At 40.1% G+C, this 15,600-nt stretch overlaps 1 protein-coding gene and 1 long non-coding RNA gene across 3 annotated transcripts in view; one reads left to right on the top strand and one right to left on the bottom strand.

Annotated features, from left to right (window-relative positions):
• ctc1 (CTS telomere maintenance complex component 1) overlaps positions 1 to 15,600 on the bottom strand; it is a 67,993-nt gene that overhangs the window by 34,675 nt on the left and 17,718 nt on the right. For both annotated transcript variants that reach the window (XM_069912175.1, XM_069912174.1), the window contains exons 11-12: positions 10,383 to 10,515; positions 7,520 to 7,634 (exon numbers count right to left, since the gene is read on the bottom strand). In XM_069912175.1, the coding sequence (XP_069768276.1) occupies positions 7,520 to 7,634; positions 10,383 to 10,515 (248 nt within the window). The remainder of the gene's footprint in view (positions 1 to 7,519; positions 7,635 to 10,382; positions 10,516 to 15,600) is intronic.
• Positions 592 to 5,565, top strand: LOC138750022 (uncharacterized). Its single transcript, XR_011349020.1, has 3 exons — positions 592 to 1,107; positions 3,556 to 3,631; positions 5,351 to 5,565. It is a non-coding gene; the product is annotated as an uncharacterized lncRNA (long non-coding RNA).

Below are 15,600 nucleotides of genomic sequence, written 5' to 3'. Positions count from 1 at the left end.
ACTCACCCCCACTGTCCCTCCCCAGCATTGTCTGCTCTCACCCCCACCCACCCACCCCCACTGCCCCTCCCCAGCATTGTCTGCTCTCACCCCCACCCACTCACCCCCACTGTCCCTCCCCAGCATTGTCTGCTCTCACCCCCACTGTCCCTCCCCAGCATTGTCTGCTCTCACCCCCACTGTCCCTCCCCAGCATTGTCTGCACCCACCCCCTGTCCCTCCCCAGCATTGTCTGCTCTCACCCCACCCACTCACCCCCACTGCCCCTCCCCAGCACTGTCTGCACTCACCCCCACTGTCCCTCCCCAGCATTGTCTGCTCTCACCCCCACCCACTCACCCCCACTGTCCCTCCCCAGCACTGTCTGCACCCACCCACACTGTCCGTGCTTTGTTTTCCCTGGCTTTGCAGCCGGGGGGGGGGGGGGGCAAGTGGAGCAGCAACAAAAGCCCAGATCTTGCGGCTGAACCCGCTCAGCGACCACAAGAACATCTGCTGCAGTGAGCCGCCGCCCCCCCCTCCCCTCCCTGCCCAGTAAACCCCCCAGGCTCGGCAAGTGACGTGCATTGCAGATAATAACCGCTAAATAAATATGCCCTCCTTTCCGAAGCAAGCACCGCAAAGACTTTTGTCCGCGCTGCAGTTTCTATTCAAACTGCGCAGACGTTCAGAAAAGGGGGGGGGGGGGTAGTTTCAATTTTGCAAATGCTGCTCTGCTTGTAACGACCAAAAGAATCCTTGTTCGAGTCTGACTGCACATTCTGCAGCTGCCGAATGCCTTTCTAAACCCTTTCCCGTCATTCCTCCTCAAGGCAACAAAAGCCCTGCCACGTCGACAGCCAAGTGGAAAAATACTGCAGAGCTTTTCCCAGAGAAACAAAATCCCCCGGCCGTCTCCGCCTTGCTTGTCGAGGGTGGGGAGGAGGGCAATGGTCTGACTTCAACTACAATGCTTATTCGGACTCCTTTAATTTTGCATTGAAACCAATACTGACATCAACCTGGTGACACACCAGAATTTTTGCCCAGTTTTCTCTTGGTGTCGACTGACCGTGCATATAAACAAATGAATGAACAAAGACGTTTAATGAAGGGCTCCAGCCGTTGGTGAGGCACCTTTATCTTTGCTCCATGACATTACAGTTCTCCAGTTGTGCTTTGATTGTACAATTCAACTTGTATTTAATGTGTTGATTTATCCATGAATCCCACTCAACTTCCTCTTGTTTGTCATAGACCAATAATTTGAATTGTATATGAAATAGGTAGCATAATTAGTAAATTTGCAGATCCATCGTAAGATGGATTGACGACAAGATCTATAATTATCTGAGGAATGGCAGGTGGAATTTCAATCACCACTGGACTTGGACAGTAAATGACAATGACCCAAGAAATAGTCTCGAACACGAGGGGTACAAGTATACGGTATTAGATCCCTGCAAGTCATGATCCAGGGAGACAAGGTAGTGAAGAAGGCATTTTATGGCCTGCTCGTCTTCATTTGATAGGTCATTGAGTACAAGACTTAGGATGTCACGATGCAGCTGTATGGATTAGCCATTCTGCAACTATTTTTCTAGTATAAAAACAACTGGGGATGGCCTTATGGGAGGTTGATCAAATTAGGAGGTGCATAGATAAGGTGAATGGTGGCAAGGTTTTTGCCGGGGGAATCTTAAACTCGAGGAATTGGGCAACGATCTACCAGAGGAAGTGGAGGACGAGTAAAATTACTCATTTTACAGACATTTGGACAAGTTCATGGTTAGGAAAGGTTTAGAGGGGTAAAGGCCAGATGGAAGCAAGTGGAGCTTGCTTTAGGAAAGCACCTTGGTTGACACGGACGAATTGGGCCGGAAGGCCTGTTTCCATGCCGTAGAGAAGAACTCTACTGCAATTGTCTTTTCTTATAGTATCTGATTTTAGTCATCGAAGAGTCACAACATGAAGGAAACCGACTGAACAAGTGGAGTGCAACATTCAGCAAATTGGTTGGGGTGATGGATCTGACAGGGGGAAGAGGGACAGGTGTAGCCAGGAAGTCAGTAACCAAAATCATTTGCAGAGTCTAGAATGGAAAGGGATACTGTTGAAAAGAAATCAGAGGCATTCACAAAAAGATAAACCAGGAGAGAGTTAAAATGCTGTGCTATAATTTTCCCCTTTTAAAAGGTTTTAATGTCCTCAAATGATTGTTGTGGCCTAGAAATACTGAACAATGCAGAGGAAATTCTCATGCACTTCAGATCTGTACTCACTGCTTGACAGCTCAGCTTCACCAAACTTTCACTCATCATGTGCACAGTCAAAAAGTTACTCAAAAATCATTAATTTATATAATGACCGACACAAGACGGGAGTGGGGGGGATATATTGTGAGCCAGTCTTCCCTGTCATCTCTTCAGGCTGCCATTGGTTGTTTTTGTTCACATTGCACTTCTACTTTATTTGCATGTGGGAAATGGTGTACAAGGTTGTTGGATGCATTTTCCCGTGATCCCTGCAGGAAAAGGTTTTAATGGTTTTGACAGATCTTTTCACTATTCCCCTCATGCTTGGACAACATCCCTTGGCTCTCTTCACATCAGCCCCATCACATCATACACAAGAGCATGAGAAATAGAAGCAAGATTAGGCCATTCGGCCCATCGTGCTTGCTTCTCCATTCAATAAGATCACAGTTGATCTAGCCACATACTCAGTTCCACCTGCCTGCTTTTTCCCCATAACCCTTCATGCCCCTACTCTACAAAAGTCTAGCTATGTCTTAAATGCATTTGCTCTACTGCTTCCTTATAGGAGCTTCTGACCCCATCCACAATACCCACATCAATCATTCATCTTCACCTAAGCAGGTGGCACAGTTGGCGTAGTGGTTGCGCTATGCCGTTACAGCGTCAGCGATCAGGACCGGGGTTCAAATCCCGTGGTACCTGTAAGGAGCTTGTACGTTCTCCCTACGTCTGCGTTTCTTCCCGGGCCTCTGGTTTCCTCCCATCATTTGAAACGTACCAGTGTTATAGATTAATTGGGTGTAATTGAGCGGCATGGGCTCATGGGGCGAAATGGCCCGTTACCATGCTAATTGTCCAAATTAAATTTAAATATTGATCATCCCCAGACTCTCACAAGATATAGAAATAAAAGTAGGCCCATTGAGTCTACTCCATCAAATCTCTCCCCAATTCTCCTACCACCAACCTATACTAGGGGTAGTTAACAGTGGCAAATTAACCCAACCAGGATGTCTTTGGAATCTGGGAGGAAAATGGAGTATCTGAGAAGAAAATCTTAGACCTAGAGAATCTGCTAACTCTATGAAGACAGCACTCAAGCCAGAATCTCCAGAGCTTTGAGGCAGAGGTACTCTCCTCTGTATCATCCAAGATTATGGACAACATACATTTTGTGGTTACGCTGTTCTCTAGCAGCTGAATATCAGAAACCTAATAACTTGTTTATGTTAAGTTTATGACCAGCTGAATTTCTCCACCATTGTGTTTTTACTTCAACTATGGTGTCATGTTTTACTTAAGTTTATGTTACTTCTAGTTGCCAAAGGCCTGGACTTTTCATCTCGAAGCACGAGTTCAAGTTCTCACATGGCATACAGGGAAACTGAATTCAAGTAATTAAATAATAAATCTTGAATGAAAGTTATCAGATTTTCATTAAAGCAAAATAGTAAAAACGCACCAAAATGCTGGAGGAACTCAGCTGGTCTTTCAGCATCCATAAAAAGCAAAGATATATTACTGATGTTTTGGGCCTGAGGCCTTCTCCAAGCATTTTGGTGTATTTTTACTACAATCACAGCATCTGCAGACTTGCGTGTTTTGAAGAAAAATAGTGTCCACTATAAAGACAAATTTTCCACCTTAATCCAATCTGGCCATAAAGATGCCAAGCCAATCAAACTGAGGTTATCTCTTAACTGCTTCACATTCCATGAACAAATAACAATAGTACAGTAAAACACCTAGTCTCCAGCATTTATGGGGATTGGTAGATGCTGGATAATTGAATTTTCTGGTTGCATGAAATTGTGTGCTGTGTGGATTGGTGAACGAGCCGCAAGGGGGGTTCTAATTTTAAAGTATTTATTTCCCCCATCTTTTTGCCGGTTGCTTGAATTCCTAAGAACAGGGTTTTTAATGTATTCTTTTTTGTTTTTGAGAACTCAAATCTCATGTCCCATACTAGGCCCAGAAACTTCCTCCCTTTGTGGCCTTCTCTACATCGGAGAGACCGGTCACAGATTGGGAGATCGCTTTGCTCAGCGCCTCCTCTCCTCCTAGTAGCTAACCATTCAATTTCGAGTCAAACTCCCACATTCACACGTCTGGCCAAGGCCTTGTGTAATATCCCACCCTGACCACCCGCAAATTGGAGGAACAACACCTTATTTTCTGTCTGGGCACTCTCCAGCCAGATGGCATTAACATTGGCCTCACTCCCTTCCACTAAACCTGCTTGCCTTTTCTTTCCCCTTCCCTCTTTTTCCAGTTCTTCCACCCACCTAACCCAGCCATCCCTCCTCCCCCTCACTGTTGCGGTCTCCTCCATCCTTTCTCCACCTATCATCTCCTGCCTTTGCCACCTCTCCCCACTCTTTTGTTTGGACGCCTGCTGGCATTTTATCATGCTTTGATGAAGGGCTCAAGCCCAAAGCGTAGATTATGTATCTTTATCTTTGCTACATAAAGGACACTGTTGGACCTGTTGAGCTTCTCCAGCATTGTGTTTTTCCTGCAACTTCATCATAGGTTTGTTGGCTTTTTAATTTCATTTCCTAAAATTTACTTATATCCATAATATTAAGACTATGATCAGTTAAGACTATGATCAGTTGATAAACAGAACCTTTCTCAAATCTTGACATAATAGACACAGATTGTCCAGGTCATAGATGTATCGAGTTAATATCAAGGGATGGGAACCAAAACATTATCAAAGTAAATACAAGATCCTGGGACTGTTTCTATTTTAGAAATAGCAGAAATCTTTGATGTTGCATTGATTTTTTTGACAAAAGGCAACTTTCGCCAGTTGAATAAAATATTATCATCAATTAACACTGGGTAGGAAGAGATATCTTTATGCAGTGCGTTGCAGTGTATAAATATTTGTGGAAGCTGCAGAATTAATGGGAAATGTGAGGTTCTAAGCAACCAACCTAACTGCTGGCACTCTCAAGCTGAGCTGCAGCCATCTTTTAAGCATGGTCCATTATCCTCATTTTATCACTCATCAATAGACCCATCCAAGAATGTGAAAGTGGGGATCTTATTGAATGGTAAAGCAGGGACCAACTGGTCTAATCCTCCTCCTCTTCCTATCTGTGAAGGCTGAACAACAATCAGAAGGTGACGGTTTTGCTTCTTCTTTGCCCAGGACAACCAAGTCCAATTTTGAAAACTAAAGATATTCTGATATGATAAAAGAGAATAATTAAAAATTTGTAAATTGAAAGTGCTTTAATTTATTTCAGATTTAGCCTTAGATTATCACAATTATAATTTAGACTGGAAAAGATACCACAATGCAGTTGGTGGATTACTCTCCAGATATTTATTGATATTTATTAATAATAATGCCATGGAAAAGTTTATTATTAATGAAATGTTTAATTTGAACTTTGCAACTTTTAATGTTCAGGGATTGAATAATCCAATTAAGCGTAAACAAGTATTGGCTTACATAAAGAAAATGAAAGTTTATATTGCTTTTTTTTGCAAGAAACACATTTGACTGAAAAAGAACATTTGAAATTGAAGATAGAGATTGGGTTGGTCGTGTGTTTTCTTCTTCCTTTAATTCTAAGGCAAGAGGTGTAGCGATTTTAATTCATAAGAATTCACCGTTTGAATTGGAATCATTTGAAGGAAATGCAGGGAGGGTTCAGATGGGGAATTGTAAAATTTTTGCTGAATCATGGACCTTGTTAAATATTTACACAACTAATGTAGATGATGAATGGTTCATGTCGGGGGTTTTTTTATTGTTAAATCAGGCTAATGAAAATATTTTGATTGGGGGAGACTTTTACTGTGATTTTCTTATACTTTTTGGAAATCTATCCAATAAAGGATCTAAAACAATTGAGGGAGAAATTTGATACATCTGTAAATTCTTTATTTGTGTAATATCAGCAGAGCTTTGATAAAAGATAATTATGGTAAAGAGATGAATTTACCCATGTTGACGAAATTTGAATCTTTGATTTCCTATAGACCAAAGAAAGGTTATATTTCGGATATGTATCAATTGTTACAAGAAAGTATGGATAAACCAAAATGGGAGATATCTAGGAATAAATGGGAAAGTGATTTAAATTATATTATCCCTCAAGAGAATTGGGAAGTTATGTGTCATGAAAATGTAACTAAATTGTAAGATATGGAATGGTTAATTACAATTTTTTTTTAAATTTAAAACATCAGTTATATTTGACTCCAGAGAAACTGAAAAAATATGGGTTTAGTAATTCGGACTCTTGTTTTAGATGTGGATTATGTACTGGAACTTTTGTTACATGCTGTTTGGTCTTGTGTTAAAGTACAACCATTTTGGGAAGGAATTAGGTTGGTCTTGGAAAAATTATTCAAAATTAAATTACCATTAGACCCGTCGATTTTTTTTTGTTGAGCTATATGGTCTCTTTGAAGGGATTGGGGTTGGATAAATTTCAGATTGCATTTGTACATTTAGTGTTGCCTGTAGCACGAAAATGTGTAGCTAGTACTTGGAAAGATAATGTGGAGATTAATATAGCACGTTGGCCTAATGAACTGAGAGCTTGTAAAAAATTACATGCAACCTGCATGTTAATCATTCCTTTTTTGTTAAAATGTGGTCTTCTTATTTGGAACATACGAATTTGGGAGCTGGCTAAAGAAGTGGGAGGGTGGGGAGGGGTTTTTGTTTTTTTCATATATATTTAAAAATTGATTTCTTTCTGTTGTTTGATTGTATGCTGTTTAAAAATCTTTTAAATAAAGTTTAAAAAAAATAACACCATGGAATAAACCATTTTTAAAAAATCAGTTTACAAGGTCATCTTTAAACTCCACTCAGTTTGAGTGATATTAAATCTCAGCATAATAAATGCAAGACAATTCCAGGAAATACTCCATTTGAACTTGATAGGAAAGATCAAGTAGAAACTCTCATTCATATTAAGGTACGTATGCTAGGCTTCAATTCATTTTTTTTTAAAAACTGAACATCAAAAGGGAAACTGGATGATCTCTACAAATCTTCCTTTCATTGTGGTAACCTTAAGGCATACATTGTATAATTCGATCAGTCACTGGCCTTTGCTAAACTTTAAACTTCAAGACCACAAGTTTCTCGACCAGTTATGTTTACTGTCAATCAATTTATATTCTGGTTGTTGTATCTTGGTTCTCACAAGGGCATAGGGATGTAAAAATCATGTCACAATAGGATTAAGAGCTTGTAAGATTGGCCTTAATATTCTGAACTTCATTAATTAAATTTAATGCACACTGACCTGGTGTGTTTCTTCTTTATATATCGAGGGTCATCAAGATATTTGAAGGATGGGAAATCACTGAGGATAAACCGTTCCAAAACCAGCTGGAATTTCTGCAGCTGTACCAGACAATCTGTAACAGAGACAAATGTGAATTCCAGACATACTTGAGATAAAAAAAATACAAAACACAGAACTAATTACAGAAAGTAGTGAAAGCACAGGAAATCCAACTAAAGGTTTACATTTTAAAAAGCATCTTAAAACATTGGTTAAGAAACAGAAAGTGATTTTTTTTATAGCTGTTGATGCATGAGTGGCAGTCCACATCCTTTTTTTCCCCCAAAATATGTTCACTGAGCATCAAAGATAACTTAGACAAATTATACAGATGTACATCGTGCTCCTATTTTCTTTTTTAAAAAAACAGAAAAACCAACACACATACACACCCAGACCCCACTTCCTGTCCACCTTGGCACTTTTGCTGACAGCATCATCAGTATAGAACTGGCTCAGTACAATTGTCTCAGTTAGTGCTCGTAATTAAGAAATAATGCAAAAAGAGTTGCCATTTATGGACAAATTTTCTGGTAGACCCTCTTAATATGTATTTGATTTTCTCCAGTTTAATAAACTGACATACTTAATCCAATAGAAGTGTAATAGAAGAACTTCCAGTGTAACAAGATTATACACTTGGCTAATAGGGATGTAAATGCTATTACTTCTTTCTGCAGGAAATTTCGAGACTTGTTGGAGATTCCAAATATTGCAGTCAACAGGCAGAGTTGTAAACTGACTTTAAATATTTTAGACAGAATGCTAAAGACTCCACTCAAGAACCGTTGTATTTTGGGGCACTGATAAAACATGCGACTTAGGTGGTAAGGTAAGCCACTTATCTTGCATTTAAGGAAGAATGGCTGACAATTTGGATTTGGAAAAGTGAACCCAGTGGAGCACCCTGAACTGAACAAGTTCCAGGCAAGTGAGGGAGGTGATAGAGCAAATTCTCTCAATAGCTTCTTCCCATAGTTCCTCCCCACTTTCCGTTTCTTGCTCCCATTCTGCCTTTATTTTGGGAAGTGAATGACTTTTAATTAACAGAACAGAACTGTAAATTTTTGAAATTGTCCCTCTCACTCCTGGATTAGCTGATACTAAATCTTCCCAGAATTGTTTGTCAAGCAACTGAGAGAAGTTACGGAAAGACCTTAAAATAAAATGTTGAATCTGAAAGTAGCAAATTAATTATGATACAGGTAAGCCATGTTTGTGACAGAGAGATTAAGCTTCTAAACACTGTTCACGTTAAGATTTTGAAGACACTTGATACTTCAAATTTATTTTTCCATGGTATGGTTTCCTTTCAGGTCAATATATAGCTAAACTTAGATAATCAGCCATCGGATTGTTCAGAAATCAGCAAGCTTTTGGCAAGGGTAGTCCAAAGAGTCAATGAGGTCCAAATGGACCTTGAGTTGCCTTAGTGATAGGAGATCGAGGGTGCTGGTGGAGTGCTCATTTTGTGATCGGAAGACTGTGATCAATAAGGTACCGCAGGGACCTGCACTGATTTTTACACACATTAATGACTGGGATGTGAATGTAGTGGGTATGGTAAGCAAGTTTGTAGATGACTACGGTGTTGAGAACAATGGTAGTCTTGGGCATGACAATGAACAGCTGGTAAATTGGGTAAGAAATGGCAGGCAGAATTTAATCCTGAAAGAAGTACAAGGCAATGCATTTTGCGAGGAATAACAACAAGAAAACATCTCATGAATGGTAGGGCCCCAAAGGGGAAGAGAAGAACTCTGGAGTCCAAGTTCATGGATCCTTAAAGGTCACAGTATTGGTAGATAAGATGGTGAAGGCAGCTTGCCTTCATTAGATGGGGTACAGATGCAAAAACATGGAGTTCATGCAACATAAACATCTGGTTAGATCAAGCTTGAATATTGTTGCCCCACAATAGGAAAGATGTAACTGCACTAGTAGGGGCGCTGAGGAACCTGATACCAGGGATAGGGTGTTTCGATTATGAGGAGAAACTGGATCGTGGTGGTTTGTTTTCCTTGAAGCATAGGTGACTGATAAATGTTACTGATATTATGCCAAGTGCACAAAATTATAACGGGATATGGTAAAGGTTAAACAGGAGTTGATGCTCTATACAACTTTCTATACAAAGTCTGAAGTAAAAACAATGCTAGATGAGCAAAATGTAGGCAGGCGCCCAAACAAAATGGTGGGGGGGCGGGTGGGAAGGGAGTGGCAGAGGGAGGAGCACAGTCCCACAGGCAGGAGGTATCAGGTGGATAAGGGAGGGAGGGCACGCCAATAAACGGCAGGGGTGGGGGGGGGGAAATGGCTCTCTGAATAGAAGGGGGTGGTGAGCTGGAGGAAGGATGACAGAGGGATGGGAAAGAGAAGGAGAACAGGGAGTAGGGTAGCGAAAATGGGAGGTTGACATTAATACCATCCGGTTGGACTGTGCCCGGACAAAATACAAGGTATTGCTCCTCAAATGTACAGGTGGACTTGGTTTGACAGTACGAGGCCATGAACAGACATGTCAGCACAGAAATGGGAAGCAGAATTGAAATGGTTGGCCACTGGGAGATCCCTTTCTTTGATACGGACAGAGTGAAGGGGCTCAGTGAAGCGATCTCCCAGTCTGCATCCAGTCTCTCCAATGCAGAGAAGACCACAACAGGGGCACTGAATGCAGAGGATGACTTCTGCAGATTCACAAGTGAAGTGCATCACCATACACAGAGTGTAATTTAAATAAGTAGATGAGAGAAACACTTTCAGCACATTTCTAAATTAATAAATAAATAACACGGACAGAAATTTTAAGCTAAGTTCTTACCAAGAAACATGGTGTCACTAAATGCAGTTTCACTTATTTCACAGTCCTGCACAACACAGTCCAGTGAACCTGATGCATCCACAAGCTGCAAACGGCCTGTTACTGAATTAGCCTGCAACACTCCATTCACTATCTGGAAATAGATAAATTGGACCACGTTAACTATTCTTCATTGGTGCAGCTGAGCAATGGGCAAAATCTATGTCAAAATCTTTCCAATCTATTTCCCCTTGAATTAATGCAAAAGCAATTAGCACTCCATGAACATAGATGTGCCCCAGACACAAGTTAACCTTATTTTAAAAGCTGTTAGCAAAAATTTTAATGGCATAATTTAAATTGGCCTTCCTATGCCCCATAAACACCAAATTAGTTTAATTCGGCCATTCTCAACATTTCTTTCCCAGTTATGGCCCTCCTAAGACTCTGCTCAAGTTTTGGTTTCTTCCATACTTCTCTCCCACCAAATACACACACACACAAAAAATTACGTTTGGTAAGGTGAAAACAAGGCTTTTACTTAAATGTGCTGCAGCGCCCAAAGGGCCGCCGTTGAGGATGGCTGGAATTAATGAGTGAACCAGATGGTTAGGTTGTGGGGGGAGAAGCAGGAAGTCAAGTTTTGCAAAGTATTGCTGGGGAATGCACTGCAGAATTGTTACAACTTTTTGTTTATCCAATGCAGTCAAATTTCTCACCGCAGTTGCAATGAAACAAACATGTGGGCTTCTGAGACTTTCATACCATGTTTTTGTGTGAGAATCAAGTAGGAGGTATGAAATCAAGGCCATTTTAGTATTGGACCTGTTGCCCAGTTAAGAATGAAGAGGGGTTCACACCATAATTTGTCAGATGTCTCGTTTACAAAAATAATATTGTTGTAATTCCATCAAAAGCAAGGTCTCCCCAAATGATAACTAGAAAAGGAGCAGTTTTCGGTTTGCTTCTGAGCTACCCTTTCTTCAACTTTTATATCTTTCAATCTTCATAATGTGGAATTACAGAATGATACTGCACAGATGGCAGTCCCTACACTGACTGTTCACTTGTCCCAATCTAGTCACATGTTCAAATAATCTACTGTTATTCCTTGATCACATGATAAATAGAAAAAAGAGTACCAATATTTGGATTTTCAGCTTTTGAAAATCACACACGAGTTTGGAAAAGACACAGAATTGGGGGTAATTTAGAAATGACTGATAGAAAGGGAACAGGAATATTCACATCTTTCTCAAATTGGCAGAGGTTGATGGTTGGGCAATCTATTTTCCCTTGAGTTAAAGGGATGGTACCTTTTTAAAATAAATGTGCAGTGATTAACACTCCCTGATGAAAGATGTAATCAGAAGACAAGTTAACCTTATCACAATCTAAATCAATTTAGCTAAGCAGACTAAATGTCTTATGTCCATGTTTGCTGATGTGACAAAATTATGTGGAATTCTAAGTGAGAATGTAAAGAGGGTTAAAAAGAATGGGGACAAGTGAGTGGACAAGAACAATAAGAAGATAATTATTGAATATTATCTACTACTGGGCAGAAAACAATATCTTTTTTTTTAAAGTGGTGACAGATTGGGTAACATTGATGTTTAAAAGTATCGAGTATGACCTTGAATACAAGTCACAGATGCAGCAATCAATTAGGAATCCAATGATATGTAAGCCTTCATAGGAGGATTTAAATACAGGAGTGAAGCTCTCTAAAAGCAATGGTGTAGGGCCTTGATAAGACTGGAATATTGGGTGCAGTTTTGATCTTACCAACAAGAGGATAAGCTTGTGCATAAGATTATGAGGGACAGCCACCATCGTTTTCCCTGGGCAGCAGTGATCAATACCAGAAGACACCTGATTATGATGAGTTCTGAGAGATATCAAAGGCATGTTTTTTTTAAACTAGAGAGTGGAAGGTACCTGGAATACACTGCTAGAGGGAATAGTGGTCAAAGCTGATACAATAAGGACATTTAAAAAACTCTTAGATAGGCACGTGGATGCAAGAAAAATAGGGGATTATTAACAGTGAAAGAGGGAAGGTTTAGATTGATCATAGACAAGGTTTAAATACTGTAAATCAGCTCAACATTGTGGGCTAAAGGGTCTGTACTGTGATATTCTACATTTAGATTTAGTGCCGAGAAAACCTTAATGGACTGGCTTGCTATTTATGGAGAAACTGAAAAAACTAGGCCTGAATTCTCCAGAATTAAGAAGAACGACGGGAGATGGCATTGAAACTTACAAAATTCTTCCAGGGCTCAATCAGCGGGTTGCAGAGTATATTATCCCTGGCTGAGGAGTTCAGAATAAGAATTCATTATCTAGGATGTAATGGACTATTCCAGACTGAGACAAGGGGAAATTTCTTTAGAGATGCCGTGTGTCTGCAATTCATTGCCCCACAGGGAGGCTCGGACATAGAGTTCATTCAAAACTGAGAATGATGTAGTATGCTTAACAAAGATAGTGCGAGAAAAGGGAACCCAGAGAGAATATCAATTATGATCTTGAGGAGTGAAGAAGCTGATTGAAAGCGACCTGCTTCTCTTTCCTACCTTCCACTATTAAATATTTTGAGAAGCTATTATTTTCAGGATAAATGGTTGTTCCTCTCTACAGATTTACTTGCAAGTCTGTCTGCCATTAAAGAGCTCCACAGTGGCATGTTCCCAGTTCAATCACTGCGCATTAAACAAACACATGATCTGGATTTCTGATGAATCAAGCCATAAAGCCAGATGAGCTAGTTAAAGCCACCCTGTGGCAGAAAAGAACTACTGCAGATTTGCAATTAAAGTCACCTTTATTTATTTATTAAGAATTCCACTAATTCTTTCAACATGATCCAATAGTAAAAACACAAAAATGCTGGAGGATCTCAACTGGTCTTGGAGAGCCCATAGAAGGTAAAGATATATTACTGAAGTTATGGGCCTGAGCCCTTCAAGGAATAAGACCAGGAAATATAAAGACTGAGGGCTGGCTGGGAGAGGAGTCCAGACCAACAAAATATGCTCATTAGATATGATTAGAAGAGAGGTGAGAATTGATTTTCACTCTGTGAAAGGAGACAGAAGGAAGAAGGTGGGGGGGGGGGGGGGGGGTGGTTTTAAACAGAAACTGGAGAAGTCAATGTTAATGATCTCTTGTTCAACCCAACATTAACCCCCCTTGCTCTCTTCAGAAATGCAGCCTAATCTGCAGGTTATTTTCAGCATTATGTTTTTATTTCATGAGAAAACTTCAGAGCATTATCACGACCACTACTTCGTTAACCTATGGGTACTTAATATATTTAACTATAGAAGTTACCAGTTATGAACAGATGTGGAAACATTAGCTGATATTTTGTCCATTTACCTTGGACTCCAAAAGATAGATAAAGTTAGCTGAGATCTGATAAATTTGAATGCTTGGTCTAAAGCAGTGGTTCGCAACCTTTCTCTTTCCACTCAAATACAACTTTAAGTATTCTCTATGCCATCGGTGCTGTGATTAGTAAGGGATTGCTTAAGGTGCTAGAGGTTTGAAAACCTCTATTTTAATCGTATCTAATTGACTCGTTATGTGCAGGGTTTCATAACTCCAAAGGAAATGGGCCACTGACAATTTTTCTCAAGCAAAATATTTCAGTAACAATTGGGTCTAGAGCAGTGGTTCTCAACCTTCCCTTCCCACTCACATCCCACCTTAAGCAATCCCTTACTAATCACAGAGCACTGATGACAGAGGGATTACTTTAAATGGTATGTGAGTGGAAAGAAAAAGGTTGAAAACCACTGGTCTAAAGCAGCTATTCTCTATTGGATCCATATGGCCCCCCATTAGGGGACCATGGATTGAAATAAAATATTTTTTTATGTAATCAGTCGGAGAAAAGTATGGAAGAAACCAATTAAACTTGACTGCTTCACGACACGGGGAAGGAACCCATAAACTTTGAGGAGAGTCTGAAGGGGCATAAGTTCAAAATGGCTGGTCTGAAGGCTTATTGTCCAATAGGAAGCAGCTTTCTTGCTCCAATAGGAAGCAGCTTTTTTGCTCCTTAAACAGGAGGATTATAAACATTAAAAAGATAACAATTCTTAGATCACAAACAGTATAAACATTCGATGTAGGAACTGTAATATCATAAAACTAGGCATCTGTGCCACAGAGTTCATCATAGCAGCCTAATTGGGCATAAAATGTTCCTTATTTCAGTTTTTTAAGCTTTGTATCTATGCAACAGATGTCTATATTTGCAAAAGCAAGGCTCCAACCACAGAAAATTGTATTCAATCAGAAATATTTGTCCTTTTAAGTGCTGACTTAAAGGTGTCTAGCTAAAGAGGGATCTGAGAGTACTTAGTACAGAAAACATTAATGTAGGTTACTTGAACAGTTATGAAAGTAAATGAAAACATTTATAGAACTCACTGAAAGGGGTTAGGAATAGAAAACAAGGAAAATGTTATAGTAATGGCCCAGGGCTTTGATGAGACAACAGCCCAAATAGTGTATAGTTCTGACCTTTATACCCAAGGATAAACTATACTTTTATTAAAGGTAGAGGAGTGCAGGGCTGAGGAGACAGTCCTGTGGAGATCTGATGTTATGATGGGCCGGTAACGGAGTTTAGAATGATAGGATACCTCTGATAGGTATATTCTGAGGACGTGGATGTTGGGAGGCATGTCCTCTCATTGGAGGGTCTAAAACAATGAAGCAAATCATATGGTTTAGCCAAATGGGTATGAGCCAAGTTGGAAATCTGCCACAAAGTGGCTCTGGACGGCCTGTCGAGGATATTTAAGGGATTGAAGGAATATATGAATCTGGAAGTGAAGAACAAGTTATCATCTCATGGAATGGCAGAGCAGTTGAGAATGCTTTCATTAATGCTGGTTCATTTACTTTTTCATGACGTGGCCATCACTAGCAAGGGAAACATTTATCATCCCTACTTTACTGCCCCAGAGAAGGTGGAGCCAAGCCACCTTCTAACCTCTGGTCAAAGTATCCCGTGAAGTAGAGTACACAGGAGTTAAGTATGGTGACAATGAAGGGATCTCGATGTCTTTTCAAGGTTGGGATATATGATGACTTGGAGAAGAAACCGAGGGTCCCCATGCACTTTTTGCCCTCATCTTTCTTGATGGCAAAGTTATGGATTTGAAAACTAATGTTTGAGTAGTCGTTATACAGCTGGACAACATTTTTTTTAAAGATA

Source organism: Narcine bancroftii, chromosome 14 (genome assembly GCF_036971445.1).
Source record: "Narcine bancroftii isolate sNarBan1 chromosome 14, sNarBan1.hap1, whole genome shotgun sequence".
Taxonomy (NCBI): domain Eukaryota; kingdom Metazoa; phylum Chordata; class Chondrichthyes; order Torpediniformes; family Narcinidae; genus Narcine; species Narcine bancroftii.
The sequence above is the reverse complement of the archived record's forward strand: the minus strand, read 5'-3'. Positions and strand labels throughout refer to the sequence as shown.